Source organism: Mauremys mutica, chromosome 1, assembly GCF_020497125.1.
Source record: "Mauremys mutica isolate MM-2020 ecotype Southern chromosome 1, ASM2049712v1, whole genome shotgun sequence".
NCBI lineage: Eukaryota > Metazoa > Chordata > Testudines > Geoemydidae > Mauremys > Mauremys mutica.
The window spans coordinates 301,126,020-301,142,365 of record NC_059072.1 but is presented as its reverse complement, the minus strand read 5'-3'; the positions used below and the strand labels follow the sequence as shown (position 1 = coordinate 301,142,365).

The window sequence follows — 16,346 nt, the reverse complement described above, 5'->3', positions numbered from 1 at the left end:
ATCATGAAAAACAGATTAATCAGAACAAAGTTTGAATCTCTGTATACTTGCAATATATTTATCATGTATGTACAGTATTGCTTTCCATGAATCTAAGTTAGAACACTTGGCTGAGATGTTCAAAAGTTTCAAAACTCGCTTTTGTAATAAATGGGATGTGTGTGGCACACTCCCCTACCTTGGCTTTGAAAATCTCAAACTATGCTTGGAGTGGGTCGCACTTGCATCACCTTCAATTTTGTAATTAAATTAAATCAAAGCATATTTGCTGGAAGGCCACTCTGCTTATATCATATTGAGTCTTAATTCTACTTTCTAGTACATGGGTACCAGTGGACTGTCGCTTATCCACTCCTTGTGTTCACACACATGCTCTGTACCATATTTTTCCAAGTTATGCATTGATGTATTACCATATACCTAGGAGAGTATTCAAAATCTTATATATTATATTGTATTTTAAGTAGCACACATTGAGCAAACTGAAATCAGGTAACAGGGTTAAAATAAAAAATAAATGCATAAATTGTGCAATTATCCATCCAGAAAACAAAATATAATCACATTAACATAAAAATAAAACATTTATTACAATCCACATTCAATACATTTTTGAATAACTATAAATTCTTAATTTCTAACCAACATTTTCTTTAAAAAAGCTTGTTTAAAATAGTAACTTTTGACCCTCTCTCGTTTAAACAGCATCTAAAATGCTTTGTTAATTTATTACTGATTAGTTGGTCTTTGTCGTAAATTTCTAGATTTTCCATTTTCAAATTTTCTCTTTTTGAAGATCGGCATTTCTTCTGTCAGGTCTCCAAGGGAAGTGACTGTTTTTTCTTTAAATATCATTTTTGCATCCTCTGGAACCTGGAGTACTGGCAGAGGCAGATAGTCACTCTCTGTACTGGGAAGCTCTAAATCCACTTTTTCACTAGGAGAGGAGGTAAAAAAAACAAACAAAAAACTGCTGGATGACAAGAACAAGAATGGCACCATAGACGGCAGACAGCTCTTTTATTTTCATAGCGGCCAAACAAAATTGTTAGGAAATTTTATAACCCTGGCACAAGTTTACTTACCCATCCTCATCATGACCATGATAATCTGGCATTAAAATAAATACTGTATTTGCCTTGGGTGGGCTGGCAAACAGCCAAATAGGGCCCCTATCCTGCAAACACTCAAGCATGTAAGCTTTTTGCTCATGTAAGTCCTATAATAGCCAATATTGCTACTCATGTGTAAAGTTAAGCAGGTGCTTAAGTGTTTGCAGGGTCAACATCTAAGGGAACAATCTTTTGGTATATGATTAGGGAGTTTTGCCAAAGCACACAGGATCAGGTCACATGAGCTTGACTTTGAACAGGGCCTAAGCAGCTAAACCCACCACTGAAGTCAACCAGAGCTGCAGGTAGCCAGCAGTCTTCACTATAAGACCTTAAACCTAACAACTAAGAAATATAAGGGTTGAGTTGCAATCATCAGCTGCCACTGTTTCTGTATTGTTCCACACAGTTCCAGCTTTTCCCACTAAATGGTAAGCCCTTGGAGGCAAAAAATCTGTAAATTGTTTGGTACAGCTTTCCTGCTGTGCAGCCTCAAAGATGCTACATCCATAATAAATCAGGCTATGGTTTAGTCCTGGGTATTTTTAGTAAAAGTCGTGGACAGGTCATGGGCAATAAACAAAAATTCATGGCCCCTGACCTGTCTATGACTTGTACTATATACCCCTGACTAAATCTTAGCTAGGGTGCGGGGTGAGGGGATGCTTCTCTGGTGGGTAGCGGTGGGCCGCTGCTCCGAGGGGAGGGGCGGTTGCTCTGGGGTGGAGGGCCCGGGGTTCAGCAGCACCAACTGCTGGGGGCCACTGAGCAGCAGCAGCTCTGGCTGCCCCTGGGGCCGCCCACCTGTCACTGCTCCTGTTGCTCCCAGGACCGCTGCTCAGGTGCTCCCCAGGGCCAGCTGCACAGGCCAGTGCTAAGGTGGTCCCTGGGCCAGCTGCCTGGGCCACCCAAGCAGCAGCCAGTGCTGCTGGCCATGGGGCTGTTGCGGCTGGCGGTGGAGCCACTTCAGCAGTGGCTGATGTGGCTGTCCCCAGGACCGCCTGAGCAGCTGGCCCCCAGGTCAGCCACACTGGCCACTGCAGAAGTCACGTCACATCACCTAACTGAATAAATGAATGTCATTATATTCAAAAAAAAATAAATTAAAAGATTCACTTTATTCCATGGGCTCTGTCATAACGGGGTTAAAAAGAACTTTTGAAGTAATTTTGCTCAGATCCATTAATTGGATTGAGAGTTAATGAAGAAAGGAGGGAAATACAGAATATTTTGTACCTGCTTTAGACTAACCTCCACCATCCTAAAAGCCTGTGCCCCTGAAGACTGATATATTCTAACACAGTGGTTTAGCCTCATATATTCACACCCTACACACTATTATAATAATCTTTGTACAAAATACATCTTGTGAGGCATAATTTGAAAACGAATAACTCACTGGTCAATAATATCATGGTGAAATGTATGTAGCAACATTATATATAAAGTTATGAAATATCCCTGTATGATGTTTTTCACATATGTTCAAAACCACACAGTCCTGCCTAGGCACAAGTATACCAAATACAGAAATGTGTGTTGACCTCAATTTACGTATAAGTAGTAAACAGGATCCTCGAGACAGTAGGGAGAAGAGATGGCAGGAGGCAAAACAAATTTGCATTTCACCAAACACGTGAGAAGAAAGAGCCTGGAGCCTCCTTTACCACCAGACTCCATCTTGCCTTCTTTGCATAACTTGAAGTTTGAATAACTTCGCTTTGAGTAATAACCATCATAAGAATCCACTTCAAAGTTTAACTGCATTATAAAAGAAAGGGGCAGAAAAAACCAAGCTATCTTTCTCTTAACTAAGAAGACAAAGGAACCAGCCCTTTGGCTTTGGGGGGAGATCCTGACCTGGGAATTTGGTCAGCCCGATTGCTGGGAAAATGTGGTAAAGATTTTGCCTTGAACCAAGTCTAGCTAAGAGAAAGCGTTTTGTCTATTTCTCTTGTAACCATTTTAAACTTTAATACCATATATTTGTACTCACTTAAAATCTCTCTCTCTCTGTAGTTAAATGAACTTGTTTTATTTTTAATCTAAACTAATCCTGTGCTCTGTTTAAACTGAATGTTTGGTAACTCCAGGTAAAGTAGCAAACTGTTGAATATTGACCATTTACAGGGACAATGGACCTTTATATCAGAACTGTCCAGAAAATGGCTGAAAAGTGCAGAACTCAGGTTTTTGGGAAAATTCGGAACAGAGTGTGCTGGGTGGTGGAAGCCAGAGTGTCAGCAGAGTGTTGCTGACGGGCTGCTGGGGTCAGAGTTGCTGGGCCAGGGCTGCAGATAAACAGACACTCAGGGTGTGACCTGCATGCTGTTAGGTTGTTTGTGAGTGGTCCTGATTGGAAGCTGCAATAGCAAGGCATTGTGCGGTACCCAAGGTTGCAGGGCAGGCGGTGACACAACCCCTCACTGGGCTGGACTGCACCCCAGCATGTGACAATATATATAGTCATCACTTATATTACAACTGACTTTGGGAACTTTAAAAAAAAAACAAAAAACCCTTTAAAGTCCCTGAAATGAAGTTCATCTGTTCCCTGAATAGCTTATAATTGGTCTCTACCACTAGAGCCTTGCAAATCCACAGGTATCTGTTTTATATCCACAGACCATTTTGCGTATTGCAGCATGGATGCGGATACAAAATTTGTATCCGCACAAAGCTCTGTAGCATGCAAACACCCAAACGGAGCGGGTGTCACCCAGCCTGCAGGCTCCAGCTTGGCTCTCTGAATCATGCAGCACCATGCTGGGCATTCTGGCAGTTGTAGTCCCCAGCTTGCTTGGAGGGAGGAGGTAAACTACAGCTCCCAGAAGGGAGTGAGCCAAGTGCCGTTTTGAAGGTGTGGTTGTTCTTTAAACGAGCAGGCGGCAATGGCTGCGTGCATTGGAAAAATTGGAAAGAGTCCAGTGGAGGGCAACAAAAATGATTAGGGGGCTGGAGCACATAACTTATGAGGAGAGGCTGAGGGAACTGGGATTGTTTAGTCTGCAGAAGAGGAGGAGGAGGGGGGATTTGATAGCTGCTTTCAACTACCTGAAAGGGGGTTCCAAAGAGGGTGGATCTAGACTGTTCTCAGTGGTAGCAGATGACAGAACAAGGAGTAATGGTCTCAAGTTGCAGTGGCAGAGGTTTTGGTTGAATATTAGGAAAATCTTTTTCACTAGGAGTGTGGTGAAGCACTGGAATGGGTTACCTAGGGAGGTGGTGGAATCTCCATCCTTAGAGGTTTTTAAGGTTAGGCTTGACAAAGCCCTGTCTGGGATGATTTAGTTGGGAATTGGTCCTGCTTTGAGCAGGGGGTTGGACTAGATGACCTCCTGAGGTCCCTTCCAACCCTGATATTCTATGATTCTATGAAAATAATTAGAGCCGCTGCACAGGGACGGCAGCACCGCATAGAAGGATCCAGAATTGTAGCCTCCCTTCCCGGAGTGAGGAAGGAGGTATGGCAGGGGAGGAGCAGGCAGGAGGACAAGAGGTCTCTGAGGAGAAGTGGGGCTGGGGGGGTGGGGTGTTGGGGGTTTGACACAGCTCTGCGTCACTGTTGCACAGTGACCTGTGGAGCTTTTTAGAGCCCTGAAAATCCAGAGAAATATGCAGATATCCAAAGACAATTTTTGCGGCTCATGGATCGGACACAGATACACCTTTTTGTATCCGCACAGATCTCTATCTATCACTTTGTTTCTACAGTGGGTAAGCTAATGGCTCTAATTCTGATCAAGGCTCTGTGCTACCATAATCTAAATATTAATTAATGTTTGTGGGTTAAACTGAAAACCTCTCATGATAAGCCTAGCACCTCACTCCATGAATGGAAGATGTGACTGAGTCCTTCCTGTACTCAAAAGTCAACCCTCACCTCTGGAGTATGAGAGTGCCTTTTGTCATTGTTTTCCCCACTTCCATTATACTAGAACCATAGGTAACCCAGCTGGCACCTGGCAACCCACAAATGAATAAACATTTTGATTAGAATTTGCTAAATTGCCACCAAGACAAAGACGACTTGCATCGCAGCAGTTCTTGAAGAAAGGACAACGAAGGGCATGTCTTCCCCATGCAACTGAGCAAAGTCCCTTTTGTCCACAGCCAACCATCTTACATGAAAGAAATTAGGGAAAAGTGACAGCCTTAACTATACTGAGCTGAACAAATGATGTTATACTATGATTCTTAACTATGGAACATTGAATTTGTTATTATTATTTGCATTACTGTAGTGCTTAGGAGTCCTACTCATGGACCAGATCCCACTAGGTGTTGTGTAAACACTGAACAATAAGACGGTCCAATGATGGTACAATTTTGCATTTACCTAAGGATCCAAACTTCCTTATTAAATAACCCTTCTGAGACATGAAAGTGTTATCCCCATTTTACAGAGAGGGAAAATTAAGCACAAAGAGGTTTAGTGACTTGCCACAAGTTAACCAGCGAGTTTCGGGTAGAATCAGAAACGGAACCCAAGAGTCTTGACTCCCAATTGCCTTGCTCTAAGTACCAAATTCCCCTATTTTTGAGGATGACACAAGCAATTTGTAGCAACTAGTAAATATTTTTACTGCTAACAGTGAAAGATATTTTATACTAATAATAAGTGACTATTTTTACTCTAGTAAAATGCATTATTTTAATTAATTTATAAAAAGATCATACGGGAAACTCATAAACAATAACAGCTATCTGAAAAGATCAAGTTCCATTTCTAGCTGCCTGTAGAGAAACAACATGGGAAGGCTCTACCATGTCCTCCAATACATGAGACCACATGGTCATGTTTAATCTAATGAATGCGTAAGCAAGCAGAATACCTGATTTTACTAGATATGTAGCAATACATGGGGAGGATTTAGCCTATAAATTTTACATAGAGAGAGAGTTCAACAAGCATTATCTGCTTCTCGGATCAAATATTACTGAATTTTTAGAAAAATATATACAGGGCCAAATTTTTAAAGGTGAAAAAATGGTATGCATGTCAGTTTGCATTCACATCCAGAATGGGGCCTACAAAACTACACTTAAAAATCTGGCCCATGGCATCTGAACGCTAAATCCATTGAAAACAACCATCCCCAGCAATTTATGAAGTTTACCCTGTGATTATAATGAACTTCAGCATTAAAAAAGAATGAAAACTACTTTTTAAATACTCATCATGGGTAAAAGCCTTAAATCTTTACCCAGACTAAACTCCCATGACTTGAGTATAAAATATTACCTGAGTGAGGAATGCAGGTTTAGGGCCTATATATAGGGCCTCTGGAACAGCAAGGTGATAGACATCTTATAAATACTTATGATAAATGGATACTTACTATGGGTCTTCCTTTTCTGTAACTGCCTCCCAGTTTCCATAAGGGTTTGTCTTTTTAGATACATTATGGGAGGTAACTTGTGGAACTGATGGGGCCTCATCCTGAGCAAAATCAGTTTCTTGTTTAACTTCCTGCCACTCTCCATAAGGGCTTATCTTTTTAACTCTGGGAGGCTTCTCTTCCTCTGTTTCTTCATCGCTGTCTCTTTTCATCTAAGGAAGAAAAAAAAAACCACACCTTCAGCAAAAATGCCTAAATGAAACAACAGAATATTGTTCTTTTTCACATCTATTATTTATACTTTTCAACCAAGGAAAACCAAAAGAAATAAAGAAACAATATTTTAGTAGAATTTTACTACTTTTCTCCACAAGCTTCTTACTCCACTCAGAAAGAGACAATCATTCAATAGACGCATAAGAGGAACAATCATTAGAACAAGCTATAGTTAAAAGGTCCCATCTCACAGAGCTGAAAATGAGTGGAGTACCACATACACATTTACAAAACAAAGCTCTATCATATATATTTAACTTTTAATTATTTTTTTAATTAAATGTTCTTTGCACACTTTCTTATGGATAACATTTGGCAGAACTTTGACTAGTTTTGTATACAGTGTGGAAGAAAATCAGAATAATACCTTAAAGCACTTGTATCTGGGTATTTTCACATTTTAAATGAAAACACTATCTTTGGAAGCCCAAGTTACTGTTTCTGGACTCAAAATAAAAGGCACTGGAAAAATTTTATCTACCCATACCTAAAGTTACAGCCTTTATTGTGAACTTTAATATGAAGACATAGTATCTAGTTTTGACACTACTTTTATCCTACCATTGGTCTTGATGGAAAATTAATAGGAAAGCCTGTAAGCGTCAAATTTTCAGACAACATCCATGATCTTGTGGTGTTCCACTGTAAGCAGATACCTTTGAAGAATATGGGCCAAAAATTATAGCCACATATTGAAGTCAATATCAATCTGAGCATCATCTAATGGGGATGTCAATGCCCTTCCTTGGAAACCATGAGCACCTCTAGCTACATCCAAGCCACCCATATTGAAGAATCTGTCTTCCATGGTGTAACAGTGCTGCTGATATGCCTATAGATTAACAGTTATTTATTTTGCTTTTCAAGCACTATAAAGTGCTAATTCTTGTCAACGTCAATAAGGTTTAACCTAACTACAATCAATATAGCCACCCAGAAAGATGAAATCACGTTATTCTGGAACATTAATATTGTACATAAAGTAAATCTGATGGAAAAAACTTACCTTTAAGTTTGTTTCTGGCTTTTGTACTTCACTTTTATTACCATCCTTCTCAGCATCTGATTCAGATCCCTTTGAATCTGCTGTTGTGTGTTCTTCAGGATGATTGCCATCTTTATTGCTCTCATACGAAGATGAAACAAAACCATCAGGCTTCTCCCATGTTGACACTGTTCAACATATTTGGACAGTCACATTATTCATGTTTTAATTCTGGCCTTATATCAGTTCCACTTTGACAACATTAGCCTTAAGGAGTACCATGTGCTCCATGTGAAAAATACAGTAAAGAATTTAGCATAAGCCCTTCCACTTTTCTTTTTTTCTCATGTTTTCTTTCTAAACTTGTCAAAATTACTTTTTCAATATTTTATTTTTAAACACAAGTTTCATGACAGTTCCACTCTTCTTATGACAAGACTTGCTGTATCCTGTCCTCTACTATGCATTTGATCTTTTCTTTAAAGTAGAAATACTTCAATTAAACCTGTCCAACCTACTATACATTATTTACTTTTCATACCATTATTTCTTTTTTCAGATTGGATAATTTAACTATAACAACCCTAAAATGGATTAGGATTCTTTGGCATGTAACTGTGAATATAATTAACACAGCTATAACCCACACTGTTCCACACTACAAAAATACCTTTGACCATGCATTTGCCATCTCTTGCACTGATTACTCTAACATATTCCGATATGGTGTCCCAGCCCTCCGCACAGATTTTAAAGCCAGCATCCCTATTTACAGACTGAAAGTCTATCAGTTTCCTCAGTGCTAGTTGACTCAGCAGAATACAGTAGAACTAAGGCTCTTTAATTAAAAAGCAGTGTTTACATATCCAAACCTGGTTTACTGGAAGTCTCTCAAACAGCTGAGGGACATGACCTTATCTTGAATTAAACAATGATGTTCCACTAAACTTGTTGAGTGAGATGGTGTGATGGATGTATCCATATATTGAAAATGCCAATGCCATTACTTAATTGCCTTAAATGCACTGCTTTTAATAAAATGTTCCACTATTAAGTTAAAAACCAAGTAATTTCCAGAATTCATTTGAAGAGTCAGCAATTAGCTGAAGAGTTTGCATAGACAGATTCTATTTGACTAGCCAAATCAGTTTTATAACACTGGAAAGCACACTGACTCTCAAAAAATTATTTTAAAGGAACACTCAAATTAATAAAAACTATCATACTTTTGACATTTTCATATTTTAGATATATTATTAATTAAAAACATTTAACAAATGCACTTCTAAGATTTATTATCTTCAAAGAGCAAAAGCTTTCTTATTTAGGTGTGTTGTAGTGACATCTGGTGGCCTTCAAAGCTCTTAACAACAAAACAGACTTTTGCTGAAAATTGTCTCTTCTTTAGAACACAGGGTTTACTAAGAGGACATGTACTCCAACAGAGTTAAATTGCACTGAAAATTAAAACCACAAATATTTGTCTGGTGGTCACAATGACTGGTAACTCAAAATCCAACAGGTATAAAATAATACCAAGAAAAATAGTTACAAAGAAGTTGTTCATGCAGGTTACACATCTATGTGGAACTGTCAAAAGCAACAAAACACAAATGATAAAATACAAACTGGAGTTTAAAAGAGAGCACTGACAAATGACCTGCAAACAAATCTACAAAAAACCCAAACCAAAACCCATTTTTTGCATATTTATGCTACATATGCTGAGAAGAGTTATTTTTCTGCTTCCCTAGAAATATCAAGACTGCCAAGTCTGATTTTCCCTGCTTTTTTCTGGAGAACATGTCAGTAGTCTCAGATGTTGTCTATTCTATGCTCTGAAGACTTAAGTGAAGAGCAGGTTCTTTAATCATTTAGAAAGAATTTATTTCTCCAAAATGTTGATTAGTTGTTACAGTTGAATAGGTGTTAACAAAAAACAAATGAAAAGCAAAGAGTTTTTACAAGAAATTGACCAAAATCACTTTCCTTTTCAGTAGCTTAACTTTCATTCTTTTGGCATTATTTCACTAGTTCTCCACCCTAGAATCTTTTCAAGCCTAGACAAATGCTGAATTTCTAATATGGATGAAAAACAACAACAAATAAAGAAATAAAGCCATTCTTTCAAGTCTTCTTCATACATCATAACGAATCAAAAGAGGGACACAGCTCAATTTTTTTGCAGGAGAAGAGGGTTTTTAAGTTAGATTGCTTAAACCTCTTTGTTTCCAGGTATTTAACTCAAAATTCTGAAACCCAAGGAAAAAAGTTCTCTGTTAAAGATTCAAACCAACATAGGCGCTGGAGCACTCACAGGGAAAAAATGGCGGCTTCTGAGCACCCACCTGCAGCCGCCCTATCAGCTTTTCCCCACCTCCACAGAGCACCTCTCCCTCCCCAAGTGCCTCCCACCCACCACAAACAGCTGTTTTGCTGCATGAAGGCAGGAGGCTCTGGAGGGAAGAGGGGAAGAGTGAGGACATGGCATGCTCGGGGGAGGGTGCAGAACTGGGTGGGAAGAGGTGAGGCGGGGATGGGGCGGAGTTGGGGTGAGGTCTGGGACAGAGCCGGGGGTTGAGCACCCCCCGGCACTTTGTAAAGTCAGCAACTAGCGCTGTCAATTAATCGCAGTTAACGTCTGTGATTAACTGAAAGCAAAATTCATGAGTTAATTCTTTTAATGCGTTAATCACATGCCTGTGAGCGGGGCAGAAGGCATCACCGGGTGCGGAGGGGGCGCTAAGCCTCAGCCGGCAGCTCCATGGACAGCAGAAGGGCTGAAGTAGCTCCAGCCTGCAGCTTCCCCGACGGCAAGGGGGCTGGAGTCCTGTGCCCCGACCCCGACAACAGCTGAAGTTCTGAGCCCCAAACTGGGCTGAAGCCCTGCGCCGTGCCCTGAGAGGGGCTGAAGCGCTGAGACCCACGGGGGTTGAAGTCCTGAGCCCTTGCCCCCAGAGGGGCTGAAGCCCTGAGCAGGGCTGTAGCCCAGAGCCCCCAGCCCTAACCCTATATTTGAAAGTATAGAAAACCCCCAACATTTAAATAAATGGTATTCTAATATTGTTTAACAGTGCAATTAAAACTGCTATTGGCGTATTGTGGCACTAAGGAATTTGAGAGTTTTCAGGAGATGGGGTAGTTTTTGATTAGCCCCTCGCCCTCTTGGTAGTATTCCTCTTTTGGGATAGGGGACTGGCCATCCCATTTCGGATTCCCGGGTGATAGGTGATAATTAAATTGATCTGAGAGAAAAATAATGCCCACCTGAGCTATCTTTGGTTCAAGGCTTGAGCCTTCCACAGATATTCAAGGTTCTTAAGGTCGGAAAAGACTTGCACTGGGTGTCGGGCTCCCTCAAGGTGATGGTGCCAGAATTCCAAGACTAATTTAATTGTGAGTAGTTCCTTATCTATTATCTTATCATTTCATTCTTCAGGGGGTGAGTTTTCAGGAGTAGTTGGTGCAGGGGTGCAACACGTGCTATGGAGCATGCCTCTGAGACAGTATGGCCTCGATGGTTACATTGGAGACATGGCTTCCACTATGAATGCCTGGGCCAAGTCTGGGTGTGCTAGAAGCAGAGCAGTGGTGAAAGTAGCCTTGAGCTGTTCAAAAGCATGGCGAGCTTCACGTGTCCAAACAAATTTGATGGCCTTGCAGAATAGGTTGGTTATTGGGGCTATTTACCTTGAGAAACCTGTAATGAACAATTGGCAAAATTTGCAAAGCCCAGAAGAACTGTAACTTCCAGAGGGAATAGGGCACTGCCCAGTTGCGGATGGCCTTTACCTTCTGGGAGTCCATCTTGACTCCTTCTGGGGAAGGACTGGTCAAAGGTACATTTTTCCAGTTTCACAAAAAGGCCAGGCTTCTGTAGTCTTTTCAGGATGGAATGAATGTGGTAACAAATCTGTTTAGGATTATCTGAAAACACTAGTATGTTATTGAGATGGATGATTACATACTGGTCCAGTATGTCTTGAAATATGTTGTTCATGAAGTGTTGAAAGGTTGCAGGAGCATTTGTCAGCCCAAATGGCATTACTAAATATCTGAAGTGCCCATAGCGGGGTTTGAAAGGCAGTCTTCCATTCATCTCCTACCTTAATGCGCACTAGGTTGTAAGCATCCCAGCAGTTTGGTGAAAAATCTGGCAGACCACACATGATCTAGTAACTCTGATATTAAGGGTAGGGGATACTGGTTTTGGACCATCACCTGGTTTAGGGCCCGATAGTCTACAGAAAGGCTTAGCATTCCGTTTTTTTTCTTAATGAAAAGGACCAAAGCCCTTGCTGGGGAGGTGAAGTGCTGGATGAAGCCCTTGTCCAGGTTTTCTTGGACGCACACACGAAGGGCTGCCAGTTCTGGTTTGGACATCGCATAAATATGTCCATAAGGGACCTTTGCCCTAGGCTGCAGGTCTATGGGGCACTTGTAGTCCTGGTGCGCAGGTAGCGTGTCTACATTTTTCTTTTTAAAAAATGTCTGCATAATCCCAATACTCTTCAGGGAGATGGGGACTCAAGCTTGGGAGTGACTCCTTCCGGTTAGCAGCCACCATCTTGCGTTCCCCCACAGGTGCTGTTGTTTCCAAACGGGGATGGGAGGCTTGGAGCCAGCTGCACACAGGCAGACCTTTCAGCAGTATTCCGAGGGAAAGTGGACCCTTTTTTCTCGCCAGGAGATGCAAGAGTCGTGCTGCTCCAGCCAGGTAATGCCAAGAATTAGGAGGCAGTGTAGAGAATGGATCATATTGAACTGTAGCACTTCCCAAAGGGCCAGGATTACAGCCTCTAGGGGTTCTGTTTCCTGCATTACCAGTCCTGAGGACAGGATGTAGAGGCAATAGATGGATACAAGGACTGATGTAGGCTTTAAACAGAGGGGGATTTGTCGTGATCAAGCAGCTTTAGCATCTATGATGTTATTGATAGCCCTGGAATCAATCAGGTTCCACTAAGGGGGAATCAGTTTGGCCTCATTCATGGTACGCAACTTTATTCACACTTGGAAGTGCTGGGAGGACCTGCTTGTCCTGGATCAAGTTTCTCTTGAGGGCTAGGGAGTAGTTCCAGAGCACAGAGCCCTGGTGGTGCCCAGGCTGCCTCTCCCCCACCATAGGGCCTGGGCTCACTCATTTCCCAATTCCTTGCGGGTTGAGGTCCACAATGGACAAGAGGCCATGACATGTCCGCGTGCTTTGCAATAAATGCACAGGTTACTGTGCGGTCATTGTTTCTTTTCTTCCAGGGTCAAACATCGGTGACCTAGATCAACCTACATCAGTTCACAGTTGGACCCTGGGGTTTCTGGCGTGGGGTGTGAGCAAAATAGTGGCAGGGTGCCCCATCTCTCTTCCTTTCATAGATTCATAGATTCTAGGACTGGAAGGGACCTCGCGAGGTCATCAAGTCCAGTCCCCTGCCCTCATGGCAGGACCAAATACTGTCTAGACCATCCCTGAAAGACATTTATCTAACCTACTCTTAAATATCTCCAGAGATGGAGAGTCCACAACCTCCCTAGGCAATTTATTCCAGTGTTTAACCACCCTGACAGTTAGGAACTTTTTCCTAATGTCCAACCTAAACCTCCCTTGCTGCAGTTTAAGCCCATTGCTTCTTGTTCTATCCATAGAGGTTAAGATGAACAAGTTATCACCCTTTCAGATACCTGAAAACTGCTATCATGTCCCCGCTCAGTCTTCTCTTTTCCAAACTAAACAAACCCAATTCTTTCAGCCTTCCTTCATAGGTCATGTTCTCTAAACCTTTAATCATTCTTGTTGCTCTCCTCTGGACCCTCTCCAATTTCTCCACATCTTTCTTGAAATACAGTGCCCAGAACTGGACACAATACTCCAGTTGAGGCCTAACCAGCGGAGAGTAGAGCGGAAGAATGACTTCTCGTGTCTTGCTCACAACACACCTGTTAATGCATCCCAGAATCATGTTTGCTTTTTTTCCCAACAGCATCACACTGTTGACTCATATTTAACTTGTGGTCCACTATAACCCCCTAGATCCCTTTCTGCCATACTCCTTCTTAGACAGTCTCTTCCCATTCTGTATGTGTGAAACTGACCGTTCCTTCCTAAGTGGAGCACTTTGCATTTGTCTTTATTAAACTTCATCCTGTTTACCTCAGACCATTTCTCCAATTTGTCCAGATCATTTCGCTCACACAGCCAGTTGTTGATGTGGAGAAAGAGGTCAGTAAAATCATCCAAGTGTGTTGGGGTCTCAAGGTGGGTTAGCTCATCCTTTACCACCTCACTAAGGCCACACCAAAAATGCAGAATTTGGGCTGCCTCATTCTACTCAATGTCAGCCATGAGGTGATGGAACTGGGCAGCATACGAGATAGCTGGCCCTTGCTCTTGCTGGAGCCTTTGTAGTGTGGCTTCTACTGGGCGAGTGTGATGAGGGTCATCAAACGTGCAGAAAATGCTCACAGGAAGGTGTTCCAGTCTGTTAGCACCTGGCTGTCCTGCTCCAGCATGGGGGAGGCCCAATCCAGGGCTTCTCCAGCTAGCAAACTGATCACTATGCCCACCCTGGCCTGGCCAGTGAAAAAAAGAGGAAATTGGCTCAGGCACCCCTTGACCCTCTGGTAGTTTCCATCAAAACATTTGGGTAGTGGTATTGCAGGACCCTGTTCAGAGGGCAGTGACCCAACCCAAGCCTGAGCACAGATCTCTCCTCCTGGGACTGTAGTAGCAGCTCGCGGAGTGTCTAATTTTCCACTAGGAGCTGTGCCACTTGGGAATGGAGCAGATGGTTCTTGGTTTGGAGTTGTACGACCCGCTCCTGCAGTTCTAGTACCCCATGGGGTCCAATGGGTGATGGTAGACTCGTCCCTTCCATATCCCTGTTAAGGGGCTCCTGCAAAGGGGGTCGGAAGCGGGTCTGGGAAAACTGTAAGGGACCAGGGCATAGGCAGTCTGCACTAGCAGTCACAGCGGGGCTGGTGTCCACACATCAGGGACAGTATTCAGTGAGCAGAGGTCGAAGGAATTGCTAAATCCGGGTTCAATAAGCAAGAACTGAGATCAGAGTCAGGCTGAGGTCAGAGACCAAGATCAGGGAAGTACCAGGCTAGAGTCAGGAGGCCAGAGTCAGAGTCAAGCTGAGGTCGGAGGCTGGAGATCGGGAGACGAGGTGAGATCAATTGCAACACGCCCAAATTTTGTGTTGTTGCCTAGACAATTTGCTAGGGCACCCCCCAGGGCTAACTAGGCTGCTCAGCCAATCAGAGAGTCGCATGGCACTGTCACTCTGGCTTCCTTGGGAGTATTTCCTACAGAGCCTATTCTCCACAATGCTCCCTAGCTGTGTCTCTCCATGGCCTCCCAATGGCACTGTGGGAATGTCAGCTGTTCCATGCTCTGCAGACCCAGGTTCTAGTCCCTGCATCCTTACAGTAAGGCACTCCATTATCCTGCATAAGGTGGGGCTCAGCTGCTCCCCAGTACTGTTTATATTATCACTTGCAGCCTGAACCTCATGAAGAGTCTGGTTTGGATGTATGTAGGCTGAAGGGGGAGCACATCCCCATGGCAAATCTTGCACACAGTTAATGCAGCATGATGCTGCATTATCTTTCCACTCTATCCTTCTCTCTGGACTTGGGGATTGCCTTTTAAGGTGGAGTTCTAAGAACAGCTTAATGGCTCAGGAGTCCCTGGCATTATGGCTTGATTGTAGCTATAATGCCTGAGAGCACAAAGGGACCCCACAGTTGAGACAAAAGCAGAGAATCTGCACATGGCCAGTCTTGTCCTACTATCAGTCCCAAAGATCAATAGTGTTTAGAGACAGAACAGTTGCCTGTTTTGAGGGTGTGTGCAGAAAGCTGCATTACGCAAAAAAAGCGATTAAGGAAAACTCTTAGAGGATCTCAGCAGTATCTCTCCCACTGGTATTTCTGTAGGAGGAAACAATCCAGGCTATTATTATTTGATCTTACTCTCATGTCAGATAATTATACATGTATGATCAATAATAAAATAACTGGTCAAATATCAAATTCAGTCCACTACTGAAGTAATGGGGAAATTGGTTCTCTTCCACTGGCTGGATTATTTTAAAATCTAAATCTTACTCTATAATTTCCCAAGTTGTATATATTCTATTTTAGGACATTTAAGCTTGCTAGAGAGAGTATGTAAAGTGTATCAGTGAAGACAGCCCACTCTCATTCCCCCCCTTACTTTTTTCTTAATCGCTAACTCTCCTCTGGCTCTTTCCCCTCACGTACAAACATGCTTCAGTCTCTTCTATCTTAAAAAAAAACCATCTTTGACCAGACTTGTCTCTCCAACTAATGCCCCATCTCCCTTCTTCTTTCATCTATAAGTTCATTGATAGGGTCCCTACCGAATTCATGGTCCCTTTTGGTCAATTTCATGATCATAGGATTTTAAAAATCATAAATTTCATGATTTTAGCTATTTAAATCTGAAATTTCACAGTGTTGTAATTGTAGGGGTCCTGACCCAAAGAGGAGTTGTGGAGAGGTCGCAAGGTTATTGTAGGGGGAGTTGCGGTACTGCTACCCTTACTTCTGTGCTGCTGCAGGCGGCGGCGCTACCTTCAAAATTAGCCAATGGAGAGTGGTAGCTGC

At 42.4% G+C, this 16,346-nt stretch overlaps 1 protein-coding gene across 1 annotated transcript in view; it reads right to left on the bottom strand.

Annotated features, from left to right (window-relative positions):
* Positions 1-571: 571 nt before the first annotated feature.
* The window catches only part of WBP4 (WW domain binding protein 4), a 35,060-nt gene continuing 19,285 nt past the window's right edge, over positions 572-16,346 (bottom strand). Inside the window, exons 8-10 of the mRNA XM_045012566.1 lie at positions 7,737-7,903; positions 6,455-6,666; positions 572-937 (exon numbers count right to left, since the gene is read on the bottom strand). Of these exons, the coding sequence (XP_044868501.1) occupies positions 730-937; positions 6,455-6,666; positions 7,737-7,903 (587 nt within the window). The 3' untranslated portion in view covers positions 572-729. The remainder of the gene's footprint in view (positions 938-6,454; positions 6,667-7,736; positions 7,904-16,346) is intronic.